This window comes from Geotrypetes seraphini, chromosome 11 (assembly GCF_902459505.1).
Source record: "Geotrypetes seraphini chromosome 11, aGeoSer1.1, whole genome shotgun sequence".
Classification (NCBI taxonomy): Eukaryota; Metazoa; Chordata; class Amphibia; order Gymnophiona; family Dermophiidae; genus Geotrypetes; species Geotrypetes seraphini.
In genome coordinates, this window is record NC_047094.1 from 68,166,271 (window position 1) to 68,185,291 (window position 19,021).

Below are 19,021 nucleotides of genomic sequence, written 5' to 3' on the forward strand. Positions count from 1 at the left end.
TATGTCTATTCTTAAAATAAAGCTGTAGTATCCAATTTTTGTCCGGTGATAAAACCACCGTAGCTAATAGAGTAGCTGGAATAGCTACCTCCCTCATTGAAGATTCCAATAATGTTGTTAGGTCCATCTGTTCACTTTGGCCTTGTTGCTCTAATGGATAAACTCACCGCAGCCTCACTCCTTTCTGGCGGTTCCAGTGGGCGACTCCCCGACACAACAAACTCTTGGTTTAATCGCCGCAAAAAATCCTCCATGGTCGTCTGGAGAGGAGTCTCCGGGCGCCTTGAGGCTCCAGAGGCACCTTTTCCTCTCCTCTTCGGCATCGATAAAGCAAAAGGTAATGTTTTTGTTCGGATCTCTGGTAGCGTCTTACTCGCTCTCAACAGCTCGCAGCCAGCAAATTTAATTATCTCACTAGTTATTCCCATCTCTAGATCATTAATTAATATGTTAAAAAGCAGCAGTCCCAGCACAGTCCCTTGGGGAACCCCACGATTTACCCTTCTCCATTTAGAATATAGGCCATTTATACCTACTCTCTGTTTTCTGTCTTTCAACCAATTCTTAATTCATAAGACATTAGCTCCTATCCAATGACTTTCTAATTTCCTCAAAAGTCTTTCATGAGGTGCTTTGTCAAATGCCTTATGAAAATCCAAATACACAATATCAACAGGCAGTGGCAAAACGAGGATAGGAGGTGCCTGGGGCGCGCCCTCCTCTCCCCCTTACTAAGCCACTGTCAATAGGCTCATCTTTATCCACATGTTCATTCACCCCTTCAAAAAATGTAGTAGATTGGTGAGGCAAGATTTCCCTTGACTAAATCCATGTTGGCGTTCTCTCATTAATTCATGTTTGCCTGCCAGTGCGTTCAGTGAGTTTTTTTTATGTGTATCCTCCGAGGAAGGTGTCTTGATTACGCTGAAACTAGGATCCTTGTTGGGACAACATTTATGAATAAAGATCCTCTCATTGGGTGATTTGACGTCTCCCTTGCCGTTCTTTGGACTGTTTGTATCTCAAGGCGAGGTGTTGTTCTTCTTTACCAATCTATAATTTCCCAGATTACCACTGGAACCCTTTTTAAAAAGGTTAGGGAAGCATGGGGTGAGCTCTTAATACAATAAGGATCGGTGTATCATATGCATTTACACATACTGACATGTCCTTTTCTCCTTACAGAGTACATATCAGCCCAGAAGTTCAGCTGTGTTCATTTGAGAGATCTGGAAACATGAATGGTGTAGGGACCATCTACGCTGTTTTTTATATTGAGATATTCTTTTTATCTGGGGTGGAGAGCTATGGCTTCCGAAACTGCATCAGAAACTACAGAAACCCCAGCAGCTATATGTGTGTCCAGCGGTTCCTGCAGAAGGTGGAGAGTGCCATCTCTGATCTTCCATCAGATGTCCTTTACCTGAACATTTCCCACAACAATATCACCCAGCTGACTCAGGGAAGCTTCAGTCACCTCCAAGAACTAGTTCTTCTACGCCTGGACTGCAATAACCTGGAAATGATCTATGATGGAGCGTTTGAGAACCTGACATCTCTGAGAATTCTAAATATTTCTTTCAACAGAATAGCCAACCTTTCACAGGGGGCATTCTGGGGGCTTGGGAATTTAACACTCCTTCTGCTGCAAAACAATAATCTCCAGAAAATTCAAGAAAGTACTTTCCATTTATTGAAGAGTCTTGTAACACTAAACTTATCCTTCAACAACCTGGGCAATTTCAGTGATGTTGTGCACTCTCTCTCACCTCTGAAAAATCTACAAACCTTGGATCTCTGTGGTAATCTTTTATATTCATTAAAGCATATTGCCAAGTTTCCCAGATCTCTTTCCAACCTCTCTCTCTGTTATAATAACCTAAGTATCATGGATAGTCAGCCTGACCTTTTTGAACATATCCAACATCTCGATCTGTCAAACAATCACATTACAGAACATACTTTGGGCAAAGTGAACTTACAAAATGTGACACATTTGCTTCTGGCAAACAATTTTGATTTAAATATATTTATGGTTCTCAAAAATGGAATGATCAATGCACATAACATAGACTATTCTGGGTTGCGACTGAATAATACGCATAATCTGTCTGAACTATGCTCCTACTTGCAGAATAAAACCATGCAGACACTCTCTTTGCGCAATAACTCTATCAGCAAACTAAGCAGTCGCATGTTTACCAGCTGCCCAGAGATCAAGACTTTAGATTTGTCCCGAAATGTCCTCAAATCCATCGATTGCTTGGAGTTTGTTGAGAAAAAGGAGAATTTAGAAGTTCTCATTGTAGAGCATAACCTGTTGATTGAATTACCAAAATGTAACCACTCAGAGTTCAAAAGGCTGCACTATATCTCCTTCAGGTTCAACCGAATCTTGACTGTTGACTATGATGCTTTTTCCTATGCTCCTCAACTTCGACAATTAAAACTGAACATTAACAACATTGCCAACTTGAACAGGTATGCGTTGAAACACCTTCAAAAACTCCAGATCCTCCATCTCGATAACAATCTCATAACAGACTTATACAAAGAGAGCTTTGAGGACCTCACCAGCCTCCAGATCATGAACTTGCGGAACAACAGGGTGTCTGTGATCTTTAACGAAACCTTTCATAACCTGCAAAATCTCTACATTCTGGACCTGGGAGGCAATAAAATCAGACATTTAAACAATTCTTCTTTCGAGGGTTTGAGAAATTTGTCTAAGTTGTACCTGGATGGGAATCAGATCAGTAAGATAGACAGCACCATGTTTTCCTGTGTGCACAATTCTCTCCAAGTACTGGATCTGGCAGGAAACCAGCTGCATTACATTTCCATCAAGGAAAAGATATCTCCATTTGAGAAGTTGAAAAATCTTTTGGATCTCAAACTTCAAGCTCAGCAGCCTTATGGAATTAACATAATTCCACCCAGCTTCTTCAAAGGTCTCACTTCTCTGAAATCCCTTTACTTGGCCCGAAACAAACTTCTTTCCATACCTCCAGATGTATTTGATGATCTGAGCCAGCTGAGCTACCTCACCCTGTCGGATGCCTGCAATGGCATCCAGAATCTGCCAGCTGGGATCTTCAAAAACATGACTAACCTTCGAGAACTGAACCTGGAGAATATAGGTCTGCGGTCCCTTACACTGGAAGTGTTTGGCAATCTCACCAATCTGGGCTCACTCATTCTCATGAAAAATGCTTTGAAAATTGTGAATAGCAGTGTAATAACCAACCTGTCTAACCTGAGCTATCTGGACCTCCGCAAGTGCCCTCTGACCTGCACCTGCCAGAACAGTTGGTTTGTGGGCTGGCTGAACAATAGCAGAGTGCAGATTGTGTATCCTTACAACTACTCCTGTGAAACCAACCCCCAAACCTACATTTCTGCCATTGATACCCATATCTGCTTCCTAGATATAGGGCAGCGCCTTTTCTGGGGAACAGCACCAGCACTGATTCTCTTCATGCTTCTTCCTGTCACTTACCGAAAGTACTATTGGCGCATTAAATACAACTTCTATATTTTCCGCTCTTGGTTCAATGAATATTGGAGATGGAAAGAGGAAGAGCACTTCAAGTATGACGCCTTCATCTCTTACAACTCCTGCGATGAGGCTTGGGTATTACAGGAGCTCCTGCCCAATCTGGAAACTAACAATCCTTCTTCCTTTCGACTTTGCCTCCACCACAGAGATTTTGAACTTGGGAGGGACATTGTAGATAATATTGTGGATAGTATCTATCAAAGCAGGAAAACTATCTGCATAATCAGCAGGAGCTACCTGCAAAGTGAGTGGTGCTCTTTGGAGATCCAGCTGGCTAGTTACAGGCTCTTTGATGAACTGAAGGATGTTCTTGTATTAATCTTCTTGGAGAAGATCCCTGACAGAGAACTCTCTGCCTATCACAGAATGAGGAAGGTAATGCTGAAGAAGACCTACATCAACTGGCCTTTGGAGCCAGAGGCACAAAAGCTTTTCTGGACAAAGGTCCGGAAAGCCTTGAAGGGAAGTCCCTCATCTGAAGAGGACAGCAGTCAATCTAGCATAGTAGTGTAACTAGATCCATGACTGCTAAGAACAAAAATGATACCCAGTTTGTTTCTTTTGATCAATACAGAGGTTTTCAGTCCCAGATTTTGAAGTTTGTGAATTGTTTTGGAGAGATTTATTAGGAAGAGCAGTTTTGCATTAAGTGGTACAATATAAAGCTACGAATAAAATTTCTTCCCCTAAGAGTAGAGTAATTTGTGTGCCTGCCATAATCTTGCAAAGATGAAAAGTTCTGCTTCCTGTTAGGTAACAAGGTAGGGAGAGAAAAGCAGTAATCTTTATTGTGCGGAGTTCAGCTTAAGCATAAAGAAAAAAGACAATTTAATCATCTAATATAATAAAATGGTAGGACGCGCATGCGCACTAAAAAATCGTGTTCCCTGATCCGTCGCGAAAACACAATTGCGCATGCGCGGGTTTTACGTCACCGAACTCTGTTCCTCCTCCACCATGCCACGCCAGCCATGTCCGCCGCCAGCCTCAAGCTCCTGGGGGCCGGTGGCGAGAGCCGCCTGGCCGGTGCTGAGGACCCGCCTCCCGCTTCCGCCCTACACGGTGACGCCAGACGCCACCCGGCCGGTGCTGAGGACCCACCTTCCGCTTCTGCCCTACACAGCGACGCCATACCCAACCCTACAAAATGCTGAGGCCCGTCTTCCGCTTCCGACCTACGCGCTTACACGCATCGGGCTTACCACCGCTGCCGCAAGCTGAGAGGGAGAGCGGGGTTGGCACGGCTGCTCAGTCTCTGCGGGGCTAACAGCCTCCGAAGCTCCTCAGAAGTCTGTCTCGCCCCCTTGAAAAGGGCTCGCCTCCCTGCTCGCGCACATCTCCATCAAGGAAAAACAGCACTACCGGCCGAAGTTTATTTTAAAGTTTAAAGCCGCTGCGGCGGCTCCTCTAATTAGCTACACCTGCATCGGAGAAGGCTTCCGACGCAGACAGCGATAGTGCTAGGAGCCGCCGCAGCGGCTTTAAACTTTAAAAATAAACTTTGGCCGGTAGTGCTGTTTTTCGTGATACAGGTCTGCGTGAGCTCTCCCAGAGCCTGGCCCGCACCAAAACGCGCTCCTACGGCAGTAGGCTAGTGTTACTGCGCCTCTGGCCGAGAGCTACGTGGAGCACCGGGTGGGCGACGGCGATACGCTGTAGGGCATCGCGCTCAAGTACGGAGTGACGGTAAGGCGCATTAGGCTAATTACCCCACCTAGAGCAGTTTCATGACTATTTTCAAAAACCAGGGGAAAAGGTAAAGCTACATGAGCGTGTGTTAATCTTGCCTGCCTCCCCCCTTTTTGAAAATTAAACAGGTGAAGTATGCCACCACTTAACGGTCCAGAAATTTTATTCTCTAACGTGAGTTTCATTTGTGACAGTTTGTCAGATGGAAGAAATTAGAAAAAAAAATCATCTGCCCCAACTTAAAAGGCAGAGCTTTCCCATTTATCTTGGGCAGGACTTTGGAAGATTTTTGCCTCAGTGAAGGCCTGGAATTGTCAACTGTGCCTATCCTGATAGAACTGAGATTATCCATATTTATCTTTGCTATTAAAGATGTCTTTATAATCTCACTGCATTGCTTTCTGCCTTTTAGGCTCTTTTAAATTTTAGCATTAATAGACAGCTGTTTATAAACTTTTAATACAAACAATAAAATTATCCCTACATGCCTTGAAAGAGAAAACGTAATTATTTGTGAATTGCAATGAGATGCTCTCAAGATGGACTCTATTAGACTTCTTTAGAGCATGCCTCGAAAAACTACAACGTTCAGGAAATATCTGGATGCGGAAAATACTTTTAATATTAAATACCACACACCAAATGTGGCCTCCTTGGCCTGTTTTATGACTATGTCTGTCCTATATCCTCACTAATTAGTTTAAGGGTAAATTTTCATAATAAGGGGGAGTAAAATTAAGCAGGTGGCAGTGAACATTCCCTGGATATTCAATGCTGGGCCATGCCTTGGGCACTAGTATTGAATACCTAGATTTGGGGTGCACTGATTAGAGTTACACAGTCTCCTATAATAAAACCCTAAGTGTGCATGCACACTTACAACAGCGTGATCCCTGAAAGCGTGATTTGTGACTCTGGCTGTGTTAGATGTGCGGTGTGTGCGGTGGAGAGAGCAACGGCAGGAGGGTGTCCGAGGTGCTGCAAGGCGTCCAACTGCTACTGCTGCACAGGGAAGTGGAGGGGGAGAGGGAAAAGGGGCTGCTTTGGGGGAGGGGTGTGCTGGGGGGCAGGCAGCAATCTTGGTTTTCTCGGGGGGGGGGGGGCAGAGAGAGATAGGCAGGGTGGGCCAGGGAGAGAGACAGAGAGATAGAAAGAAAGACAGACAAGGGGCCAGGGAGAGACACAGACAGAAAGAATGACAAACAGATAGGGGGCCAGAGAGACAGACAGGGGGCCAGAGAGACAGACAGTGGCAAAAGAAAGAGAGACAAAGAAAAAAAGACAGCGGCCAAGGAGAGAGAGAGAGAGAAAGAAAGACACAGCGGCTAAGGAGACAAAGAGACAGACATTTATTCTAGCACCCGTTAATGTAACAGGCTTAAAGACTAGTGAATTTATAATGCATGTAACTAATGGGCAGACTGGATGAACCATTCAGATCGTTATCTGCTGTCATTAACTATGTTATATAATTAACTTTTTGATCATTGCTGTAGGAACTGTTTGCAGATAATCAAAGAGAATCCAATTTTTATTTTAAGACATTATTCTGTCCACCTCACAAACTATTACCAGTCACCCATGCCTGCATCCTTCATTCCATTTTCACAGATGTTATAACTGGGTATCCCAAACCTGTCATAATGAATATCCATGAGATCATTTTTGTATACATTGCAAACCCAGTAAATACCTCATGCATATTTATTGTTGTTATCCTGAAAACCCAGCTGGCAGTGGGGGCACTGGACACTTTTGTGATGTTATGTATTACAGTTGGATGTCTTAGGAGGTTATCTTTGATGTTAGTTCTCAGGTGTAGTTGGAGAGCACTAATTAATAGAAAGGGGGTATTTTGCTAGGCATATCTCTCCAACACTCAGATGGCTTCTTCTGTACTTCCCATGACCCCACATAAGGTGTATGTTATCAAGACAGGAAAACCCCCAGAATGAAAGGAACACTGAAACAAGATGTTGAGAATCTTAAGGGAGGTGGACCTGAAGGGTCCAAGTGAGGTTGTAATTGTTAGCAATGAGGTAGTCATTGTTATTTATTATGGCAACTTAAAAAAATTAGGATGGTTACAGATAGGACAGATTCCTGGGAAAGGAAAAATATTTTTAATTTCAAAAGAACAAAAAAGATTAAAGTGCCTGTTTATTAGCATTACCTAGAGCAGTGATGGCTAACCTTTTTGAGCCCGAGTGCCCAAACTGCCGCACAAAACCAAAGAATTTCCTCAAAGTGCCAGCACGTCAATTAAACCTTAATAACAAGATTTTAGTATCTAAAAACTCTTTATAAAGTTGCCTGAACTATGTAACATCATTTTTAAAGGTTGGAATCTTTGTATTGTCAGAGAATCAATTTGATTCACAATCCTTTGGTTTTCATTTCAATTTATTGGCAATTTATAATGTTTTAATGATTTCATTCATGGGCCGAATACACACATACCGTACTTTTCTCTGTCGCCGCACTCTTTGACCAAAAGATTTGTAAGCCTGCAACCACGTCAAGGTAGACTCTTTCAGCAGCTCCCCTCCCTCCCCCTTACCTTTGTGGCCAAGTCAAAATGACCTACCAACAATAAAATTTTAAAACCACAAAGCACGCTGTACACAGAGAAAATGTTAATTATCATTTATATTCCGCGGGTTTTCAAAGAGGTCAAGGCAGATGACTTTATGCAATGTCACCTCAGTAACAACTATACAAAAATAGACAAATATTCCCCCTCCCTTTTTACTAAACCGCGATAGCGGTTTTTAGCGCAGGGACCTGCGCTGAATGCCCCACGCTGCTCTTGAAGCTCATAGGCTCCCTGCGCTAAAAAACGCTATTGCGGTTTAGTAAAAGGGGGCCATAGTGCAAAATATAGACAGCATATATAAATTCTCAAAACTGACACATTTTGATCACTAAATTGAAAATAAAATCATTTTCCTACCTTTGGTAATTTCATCAGTCTCTGGTTGCACTTTATTCTTCTGACTGTGCATCCAATATTTCTTCCCTTTTTTCAGCCTCCTGTATGCTTCCTCTCCTCCAGACCTCATTCCCTCCCCAAACTTTTTCTTTGTTTCACCCTGCCCCTTCTTTCTTTTTCTCTCTCCATACCCCCTTTCATTCTGTATGTCTGTCTTTCTCTCTCTCTCCGTGCCCCATTTTTCTTTGTTTCACCCAGCCCTCTTTCTTTTTTTTTTTTTCTGGCTCCCTGTCCCCCCCTTTCTTTCTTTCTCCTTGCCCTCCCCTATGCCACCACTATTGGGAAAATGCTGCCACCACCACTGGGGAATAGGCTGCCACTGCCGCTATCGGGAACAGGCCGGCGCCGAGTTCGCCCTGCTTCTCTTCCCCGCGGGGCCGACCAACTCTCGCCACTCGACGTCAATTCTAACATCGGAGAGGACGTTCTGAGCCAGCCAGGCAGCGATTGGCTGGCCCAGAACGTCCTCTTCGACATTAGAATTGACGCGGGTGGCGAGAGTTGGTCGGCCCCACAGGGAAAAGCAGGGAGAACTTGGCACCGGCCTGTTCCCAATGGCGGCGGTGGCACTCAAGTGGCTAAAGAGACGCAGTTTGCCAGCCTAGGGAGAACACTGGAGGGTGGCCAGCTGTGCACCCCCTTGGGGCGTAAAACCCCCCACCTTGGTATGCCACTGTCTGTACCTCACTCCCTCCCTATGACCAAAAATTCTCCTTTCTTCTATTCCCCGTGTACACAACCATCTCTTTCCGTCCCTTCCTCTCTCCCAAGTCCTTGCCTTCTGTGTCCAAAAACACATTCCCTCCCCCACCTCAGCATCTATTTCCCTCCCTTCCTCTCTCCCAAGTCCATGCCTTCTGTGTGCAAAAACCCATTCCCTCCCCCACCTCAGCATCTCTTTCCCTCCCTTCCTCTCTCCCAAGTCCATGCCTTCTGTGCCAAAAACCCATTCCCTCCCCCACCTCAGCATCTCTTTCCCTCCCTTCCTCTCTCCCAAGTTCATGCCTTCTGTGTGCAAAAACCCATTCCCTCCCCCACCTCAGCATCTCTTTCCCTCCCTTCCTCTCTCCCAAGTTCATGCCTTCTGTGTCCAAAAATGCATTCCCTCCCCCACCTCAGCATCTCTTTCCCTCCCTTCCTCTCTCCCAAGTTCATGCCTTCTGTGTGCAAAAACCCATTCTCTCCCCCACCTCAGCATCTCTTTCCCTCCCTTCCTCTCTCCCAAGTTCATGCCTTGTGTCCAAAACGCACTCCCTCCACCTTTTGTGTTCCCCGTTTGCCTCCCAGCCCATCTTAGCAACTTTCTCAGCAAAATGTAGCTCGAGCCGCGTAGGCTTGTCTTCTATTTCCTGCCTGTCCCGCCGCGCACACATAGACGATCAGAAGTCTTCCCCGACGTCAGCGCTAACGTCGGGGAAGATTTCCGATCGGCTGTGTGAGTGGCAGGGCAGTCGGAGTAGAAGACGAGCCTCGCGGCTCGAATTATATTTAACCCCACGGGTCCCCCATCGTCCCCGTTCAGCTCTCTCTCCTGTGCACCCCCTGGTAGTACTGCCCTGATGGCGGCCCTGCACGTGCCAGCTGCAAGGCCTTCGCGTGCCACAGTTGGCACACGTGCCATAGGTTCGCCATCGCTGACCTAGAGCAATGTTCTTCAACCGCCGGTCCATGGACTAGTGCTGGTCCGCAGAAATTTTCTGCAGGTCCACAGGGCCGGCACGTCCATCGGGCCCAAGACAATGTTCTTCAGCCACCGGTCCACGGTGCGATCAATGCAGCGTCTTCAGGCCGGCTCCCTGAGTGCTGCAGTGCACAAAGCCATGGGAAAAGGCTCCTAAGCGCGTCCTGCGCCTGAACCGGAAGCCTTCTCTCTGACATCCTAATGTCAGAGGGAAGGCTTCCAGATGAGGAGTTGGACGCATGCGAGGAGCCGCTGCCCACAGCTTTGTGCACCTCAGCACTCAGGGAGCTGGCCTGAAGACGCTGCATTGATCGCACTATGGACCGGCCTGCAGATAACACCGGGGGACAGGTCAGAAGGCAAGGCACAGCATGGAAGGAGAGAGACAAGGATAGGGGGAATGCTTTTATTTTTTTATTTAGTAATTGATTTTCATCTGCTGTCTGTTCAGGAAGAAATGCATTTGTTTCTTTTCCTCTGGGGTTGTACTGCTTGCAGTTTTGCATCTTAGGATTTGTTTGTGAATATTAGTACTTTTAGTTTTTGGTCTTGCATTTGCATGGGGTTATCTGTTTTCTGGTAGGAATGAATGTTGAAAAGCGTACAGTGTGCTTTGTGTATTTTAATTTTGTGGTTAACCATTATGTGGTGTTAATACAATTATATTGTGTGTATATATGAAAAATGAATGGAAAATATGGTGTTACAATTAGTACTATTATGGGGGCAGGGCCTGGAGCAGAGATTGGGTGGAGATGGGCATGACTTAGCCCAGTGTTCTTCAACTGCCGGTTCGCAGACCAGTGCTGGTCCACAAAATAATTATTTTATTTCCGCCGATCCATAGGTGTCAAAAGGTTGAAAAACACTGATCTAGAGGCCCATTTGGCGAATTTTGTTTCCTTCAAGGTCCAGTGCTTCTGCCTTTCAGAGCAAACATTTTTACCTCTCCCAATTAGCAGCTAGCTGTCTGTGTGTACATCATGAAAGAGACATTTGCAAAAGAAAAAAAAGAAAAGAAAATATATGTCTGAAATATACAGTAAACTCTCAGTTATCCAGCATCTATGGGAATTGGTAGATGCTGGATAACTGTAGTTTCTGGTTGCTTGAGAGTTACTGTAAAAATAGTGACAAGGAGATGCTACATTAAGGGCTAAGTCAAGCATTGCAGAGTTTGCTCGGCAATCTATGACCTCTGTATTTCTATAAATGAAGCAAATATCTGAGATAAATACACCTATATTCCATCTTTTTTTAATTTTAAGATGATGCATTTGCCTTGCTACAAAAATGGGTAAAGAGCTTCATAAAGTAGTTTTATTTTTATTTCAAACAAGTATTGTTTAGCAAATGTATAGATGATGATTGAGTCTCCAGTCAATAATGACAGATGAGTTTTCAGAAACATTCTTTGACTAAATTTATATGCTCATCCAAAAGCAATCCTTAAGTTGCAGATCTGATCTTTCTTTTCTCATTCTTTTCCTTCTATGCTTGTGTTTGCTTGGTTTCCCAGCTTTAAGCAGCTGAGCGACAAAGTTTCCTTTATCTGACCCTTTCCAAAGCATATTCTCCCAAAGTTGAGGTTTACCTTACAAGTTTTATGGCTGAGCTTGAGGTTGTCTTTGAATGCTTCAATTAGCCATAGAGTACACATTTGGGATTTCTGGCATCCTTCATCCTAATTCTATGAAAATCATTCTCCGTGATAAAGCAAACAAAATAGTAATACTCTACTTCAGTGTTCTTCAACCACCGGTCCATGGACCGGTGCTGGTCCACAGAAATTTCCTGCTGGTCCACAGGGCCAGCACGTGCATCAGGCCCAAAACAGTGTTCTTCAACTGCCGGTCCACGGTGAGATCGTTGCAGTGTTATCTTCGAGCCAGCTCCCTCTTCATCACTGATTCAGTACACAAAGCCACAGGCAGTGGCTCCTACGGGCATCCTGCACCTGAACCGGAAGCCTTCTTTCTGATGTTGCAACATCAGAGGGAAGGCTTCCAGACGAGGCACGGGATGTGCAAGGAGCTACTGCCCGCAGCTTTGTGCACTGCATCAGTGAGGAAGAGGGAGCCGGCCTGAAGATAATACAGGGAGTGGCATAAAATGGCCAGGCAGGAGCAGGCCAGAAGGTAAGGCATAGCATGGAGGGAGGAAAACAACAAAGGTAGGGGGGAATGATTTTATTTTTGAATTTAGTGATTGAATTATGTCAAGTTTGAGAATTTACATCTGCTGTCACTGTGCTTTGTGTAGTTTAATTTTGAATTTGTGGTTAACTATTATGTGTTGTTAATAAGATTATATTGTGTATCTGAAAAATGAATAGAAAAAATAGTGTTACAATTAGTACTATTATGGGGTGTCACAACCCTAGCCCTAAAGCTCGGCTTGTGCCAGGAAAGGCTATGCCTAAACCTAGCCTGGCTGTAAAAAGGGCCAACCAGTGTGACAGAGCAAACCACAATAGGAAGGTAGGCTCTGAGTTGCCTCTTAAAATTCAGCGTACAAATCCCTGGGGAGGTGAGGACTATGAGTGGAACAGCATAGATCAGCCCCAGAACCATTCCTCTGACTCAGCTAACTCCCAGCTGCAGGACTTGATTAGAAGTCCTGTGAGAACTAAGCAGAAGCTGCAGGCTGCCCTGCACCCTCTTAGAACAGGGCGTGGTCGCCTCAATGCTCTTGAGGCTGCACTGAGGAGGAGGCAGGCAGTCTGCCCTGGGTCAGCCCAGGAAGGAGGTTTACAGGACTGCTCTCCTGAACCTCACTACTTGCAGGATGTGGAGATGGTGGATACAACCCCTGTCTCTGAAGCCAACCAGCTAGCTGAACCAGAGCCCATGGACTGTATGGAAACTGTCATGAATACAGAAGCTTACTCCATGGAAGAAAGCTAAGTACTCTTACTGGTTTCTTTTTGTTGTACTTATGCTAGCAATCTTTTGAGCTTCTTTCAGTAGAACCTGTTTGCACCTGTGGGAAGCAAGTAAGCAGTGCAGAGCTCACTGCAAGGTGCCTGAGATTGGAAACCTTTTTTCCAGGTTTATTTTTGCTGGACTGTTTGTTTTATGTGTTTTTTTGAAAGTAAGAAAAGCTTCAATTTTGACTGTGTGCCTGGGATGGTAGTTTATTGGGGAAGAATCCACATAATATCCTTGGTTGGGATTGTGGGGCCATTTGTGGCATTCTGTTTTACACAGAGTTTAATTAGTGGATTCGGCTACTCCCCTCCCCCACCAACTACTGTTAAGTTCGTTGGGACCAGGCCTGCTTCTATCTAGGCTTGGGCACAGCACTGTCTTTATTTAAAGGAAGTGTTATAGCTTGCCAAAGGCAAGAACTATTGTGTTTGCCAAAGGCAGAACTATTGGGACTGAACTCTTATACTTACCTGTGATACCTGCAAGAAAGGTGTGAGTTGTTTGTTTTTACAAACTCAGTTTTATTTTTTCATGTTTTCTTGTGTTTATGAGAAGAATGGACTGAACCCTGTTCAGGATTGATAACCACAATAAAGTGGGGCTTTATTTTCACTTAAAACTGACTATTTGACCTGTTCTTGCTTCTTTATTGAATTGAGGAACCAGCAGGACTTCCAGCCCTCTCTGGAAGCAAGTAGGACGCAGGCTGTTCTGAGCGCTGACCGGAGCCAATCATATATACGGGCACCGGCAACGCCACAGGGGGCAGGGTCTGGGGTGGAGATTGGGTAGAGATGGGAGGGGTCTGGCCCACGACTTAGCCCAGTGTTCTTCAACCGCCGGTCCACAGAATAATTCTTTTATTTCTGCCAGTCCATAGGTGTAAAAAGGTTGTAAAACACTGCTCTACTTCTAAAGAGATATCTCAAAAATGCTTTTTTATAGTTCTCAGAAAGTGAATTTTATGAGCTTTATGTTAGAAACCTTCTTGGCTGTTCAGAAGCAACTAAAAGTTTAATGCCCTATTGGCCCTGATGAAGTGAAGCAAAAAACTGCCAACCATTGATCATGGACAAATGCTGCTTTTGATATGGAGAAAGATTTAAAAAACAAATAAACTTAATGCCAGTTCAGTACAAAGTTCCATTTATAATAAATTGTTAAAATATGGATTGTTGGAAGGTTTTTTATTGTGATGATGAGTAGACTAAGGCTCCATAAGTATTTTGATACCAGGAGCTCTTTTGAGAATTGTTCCTGACCTGCCTTTGGCTCTTGAGGACCAGAATTGCCTACCCCAGTCTAGTGGAATGGAATGGGAGCTACCCCTCTCCAACCTTTCAAAGTACTTTAGATCATTGTAATCTTATTAGAATGTTTATTTTCTTATTTTTCTCATCTATTCTCTATTTTATTTCTTCATTACTCTACTAATTGTCATTTTTCCAGGTACTTTAGTTAGATTGTGAGCCTTCGGGACAGTAAGGGAATTTCTAAGTACCTATTTTACTTATAATTTTAATGCACCCTATTGTCTATTTTTCTGTAAACCGCTTAGAATCCTAACGGAGTTTAGCGGTATATAAGAAATAAATTACATTACATTACATTCCTTCCAGTTTCTATTTTCTAATTCATATATATGTATTTAAAAAGCACTTTTTAAGATATACTCATATATAAAAGCATGTTTTTAGATATCTCTTTAGAAGTAGAGTATTACTATTTTGTTGTTTGCTTTATTATTGAGACCTATTTTCATAGAGTGTGAATACAATTTATGGTTCTCAGGGATTCCCTTGTTTTTTGAATAGTGGATCCTTCAACCTTATGACATAGTTGTCCTCTGAAGTTGAGCTTTTACAATCATTTCCTCTGCACTAGAAATTTGACACCTTTCAAAGACAACTTATTTATTGGCGATCCTGTCTTAACACTTTATAGAGGACAGAGCCCAGAGCCCAGCAGAGGAGAGGCAGCGTGGGAGCCCTGCTCCGCCCCTCTCCCCGACCTGCGAGGGACCCGACTCCACTCCCAGCAGCGCGGACATCTTTTTTCTCACAGCCCAGCAGAGGAGAGGCAGCGTGGGAGCCCTGCTCCGCCCCTCTCCCCGACCTGCGAGGGACCCGACTCCTCTTCCCAGCAGCGCAGCCTTTTGCCACAGAGCCCAGAGCCCAGCAGAGGAGAGGCAGCGTGGGAGCCCTGCTCCGCCCCTCTCCCCGACCTGCGAGGGACCCGACTCCACTCCCAGCAGCGCGGACATCTTTTTTCTCACAGCCCAGCAGAGGAGAGGCAGCGTGGGAGCCCTGCTCCGCCCCTCTCCGCGACCTGCGAGGGACCCGACTCCTCTTCCCAGCAGCGCAGCCTTTTGCCACAGAGCCCAGAGCCCAGCAGAGGAGAGGCAGCGTGGGAGCCCTGCTCCGCCCCTCTCCCCGACCTGCGAGGGACCCGACTCCACTCCCAGCAGCGCGGACATCTTTTTTCTCACAGCCCAGCAGAGGAGAGACAGCGTGGGAGCCCTGCTCCGCCCCTCTCCCCGACCTGCGAGGGACCCGACTCCTCTTCCCAGCAGCGCAGCCTTTTGCCACAGAGCCCAGAGCCCAGCAGAGGAGAGGCAGTGTGGGAGCCCTGCTCCGCCCCTCTCCCCGACCTGCGAGGGACCAGACTCCTCTTACGCCACCACAAGCCAGAGTCTAAACACATAGGCGATCACCTCACCAGAGAGGAGAGCGATTAGAATCTCTCTCCATCCTCTTCCGTGCCTGATTACTATTACAAAAAAAAAATACACTCAAAACCACCAACACCACTGCCACAACTCTAACCAAAGAGATACCAGATCCAAAGAATCTTCCACCCCACAAACAAAATGGAAAATCACGCATACAAAATCATACTTGCCCTCCTAATACTCTCACTACTCATTTCAAACTGGCAAACCACAGGATATCACCTATCACCCATCCCAATTCTGACAACAACCTTCAGACAACCACACCCACCCAGAAAAATCCACACCACTAGAACCCTAACATCCTGCCCACTGACCAGCCAAGAACACATTCCCACCGTCTGGGGAAAACGACCTCCACCAAAGCACAAGACCACCACACAACAACAACAAACACCAGCAAAAAATATCCTCTACCTCAATTGCAACCTTAACTCCAACACAAAACACACCTCATTAGCCTGTGCCTACATGAATATAAGATCAATAGGCCCAAAAGCAAATCTAATCAAAGACTGGATAATCAAAGAACAACTAAGCTGTCTCTTCCTAGCCGAAACCTGGCTAACATCCAACTCAGACCCATGCATAACCGAATTCTGCCCCAAAGGTTACAAACTAGAGATGGTATGTCGAGAAAACAAACGAGGGGGAGGACTAGCGATTCTAGTAAAAAACAATCTCAACCTAAAAGTGCTACACAAACAATCAACCCCTCACTTAGACCTTCTTGCATGCCAACTCTCCGACAACACACTTACAGGCACCTTGAACTGTCTGCTATGCTACATCACTCCAGGAAAATGGAACACCTCAAGACTTGATCTCGAAGAATTCTTATTCCAGAACTCTCTATCCTCCACATACAACTTGCTCCTAGGAGACATCAATCTCCACCTCGAAGACCACACATCCAAACAAGCAAACGAAATACTCTCATACCTCGACGCCTTATCCTACCAGATCCTCAATCCGGAACCCACGCATGAAAAAGGCCACCAACTGGATATAGCAGCATTCACGCCGCATAACCTCCACACACCAAATATTCACATCACCAATGGTACCTGGCATCCCTCTCTTTGGTCAGACCACCACAAATACACCTTCACAATCAACTGGCCTCAAAATAACATAAAACCTATGCCCCAAAAAACAACCTTCAAATCTAGACAGAAAATTGAACCAGCCACATTCTGGGAAAAAGTGGACCCTGCAATCGACCCCACTGACCCTACGGACTTCATAAACCACTGGCGCACCCTAAGTGAAGCAACCTTGAACGAGCTAGCCCCAGAAAAAACCAAACACAGAACCTGCAGACCCTCAGACAAGTGGTTCGACTCCGAACTCCACCTACTAAAAAGGCATTGCAGGCAACTTGAAAGATCTTGGAGAAAAAAGAGAAATGACCAAACCAAATCCGCATGGAGAACCCAAATCAAACTATATAACATCAAACTTAAGGAAAAGCGCAAAACATACTACACTAAACTAATTGGCACAAACAACTCCGACACAAAAACACTCTTCAACTTAGTAAAAAAACTTACGGACACAAACCCATTCCTTGCCACTCAAGGCAATAAAACACCAACAGCTCACCAATTAGCAGACCATTTCAAACTCAAGATCATCAAAATCAGAACAACCTTCAACAACTTAACTACCACACTCGACGAGTTAATAACAACCCCCACAATGGAAGAAGCCATAACTGCAGACAGAACATGGACCACCTTCCCAACTCTACAATGGCCTGATTTGAACCGACTATATAAAAAATACAGCCACACCTCATGCGACTTGAACTACTGCCCATCGTATCTACTCACAAATGCCTCCCATAAATTCAAAACCAGCCTCACGCAGTGGATACAAAGCACTCTCATAGAAGGCCAATTTCCACAAGATCTTGGAGAGATCATAATCACACCCTTACTGAAAGACCAAAAAGGTCCAGTAGACACACCTACCAACTATAGACCTATCGCTTCGATCCCATTATATGTCAAGCTGATTGAAGGACTTGTGGCTCAATACCTCACCAACTACCTAGCTGACCACAATATACTTCACTCATCTCAATCAGGATTTAGATCTCACCACAGCACGGAAACACTACTAGCAACACTACTGGACATAGCCCGACAACACCTCAGTAAAGGACACAGGATCCTAATTATCCAACTAGATCTTTCCGCCGCCTTCGATCTAGTTGATCATACCATACTACTCCAGATACTTGATGCAATAGGGATCTCAGGGGTGGTTTACAACTGGTTCCAAGGATTCCTTAAAACAAGAACCTACAGAGTTAAGATAAACGATATGAAATCTAACCCATGGTCGAATCCATGCGGAGTCCCGCAGGGATCTCCACTTTCACCCATTCTATTCAATCTCTACATCTCCTCCCTTGGTACCACTCTTGACAACCTAAAAGTAACATCATTCAGCTACGCAGACGACATAACTATTCTCCTCCCCTTCGAAACCCAAGACCACACCTCAACAGGACACCTGGAAACAATACTGAACGAAGTAGAAAAATGGATGACAAACCACAAATTAAAACTAAACTCGGACAAAACCAAATTCTTAATGCTCGAAACAGACAAAAACCCATCCATAACAGACCTGGAAATTAAAGCAATCAAATACCCAATCCAAACCTCCCTCAAAATCCTGGGAGTGCTGATAGACAGATGCTGCACTATGCAGACTCAAATCAACAAAACTACCCAAAAAGCATTCTTCACAATGCGCAACCTAAGAAAAATAAGGAAATTCTTTGACAAAGAACACTACAGGATCATTGTACAATCCCTGGTACTAGGTCTTGTGGACTACTGCAATATCCTATATCTACCATGCCCTACAAACATGATCAAAAAACTACAGACCGTTCAGAACACAGCTCTCAGACTAATCTACTCCCTCGGAAAATATGACCACATCACCAACGCCTACCTAGACTCACATTGGCTACCGATTAAAGCCAGAATTCAATTCAAACTGTACTGTCTAATCTTCAAAGTTTTCAACGGTACTGCACCTGCCTATCTAAACGATCGCCTAAACCGTAACCTTCCACCCAGAATAAGAAGAACACTGACACCATTCTCATATCCACCACTCAATGGCACTCATCGTAAAAAGCTTTATGATAACCTCATAGCAACGCATGCAGCAAAACTCGAACCCTCCATCACTAGATTGTTAACCTCAACATCTGACTTCAAAGCATTCCGTAAAGAAATCAAAACGCTGCTCTTCAAAAAGTATTTACAATCTACCTAATCTCCCTCTCCTCTTCCACCAACCAGGTTTGCTCACTCCCTGGCACCATACCATCAATCGACAAAAAATACATATAAAAAAATAATAAATAAATAAAAAAATACCTGGAACCTAATTCACCCTACCGAAACCGATT

General features: G+C 44.7%; 1 protein-coding gene across 2 annotated transcripts in view; it reads left to right on the plus strand.

Moving 5' to 3' along the window:
• The window catches only part of LOC117345547 (toll-like receptor 13), a 40,537-nt gene extending 35,618 nt beyond the window's left edge, over nucleotides 1–4,919 (plus strand). For both annotated transcript variants that reach the window (XM_033914354.1, XM_033914355.1), the window contains exon 2: nucleotides 1,186–4,919. In XM_033914354.1, the coding sequence (XP_033770245.1) occupies nucleotides 1,238–4,072 (2,835 nt within the window). In that variant the 5' untranslated portion in view covers nucleotides 1,186–1,237 and the 3' untranslated portion in view covers nucleotides 4,073–4,919. The remainder of the gene's footprint in view (nucleotides 1–1,185) is intronic.
• The last annotated feature ends 14,102 nt before the right edge of the window (nucleotides 4,920–19,021 follow it).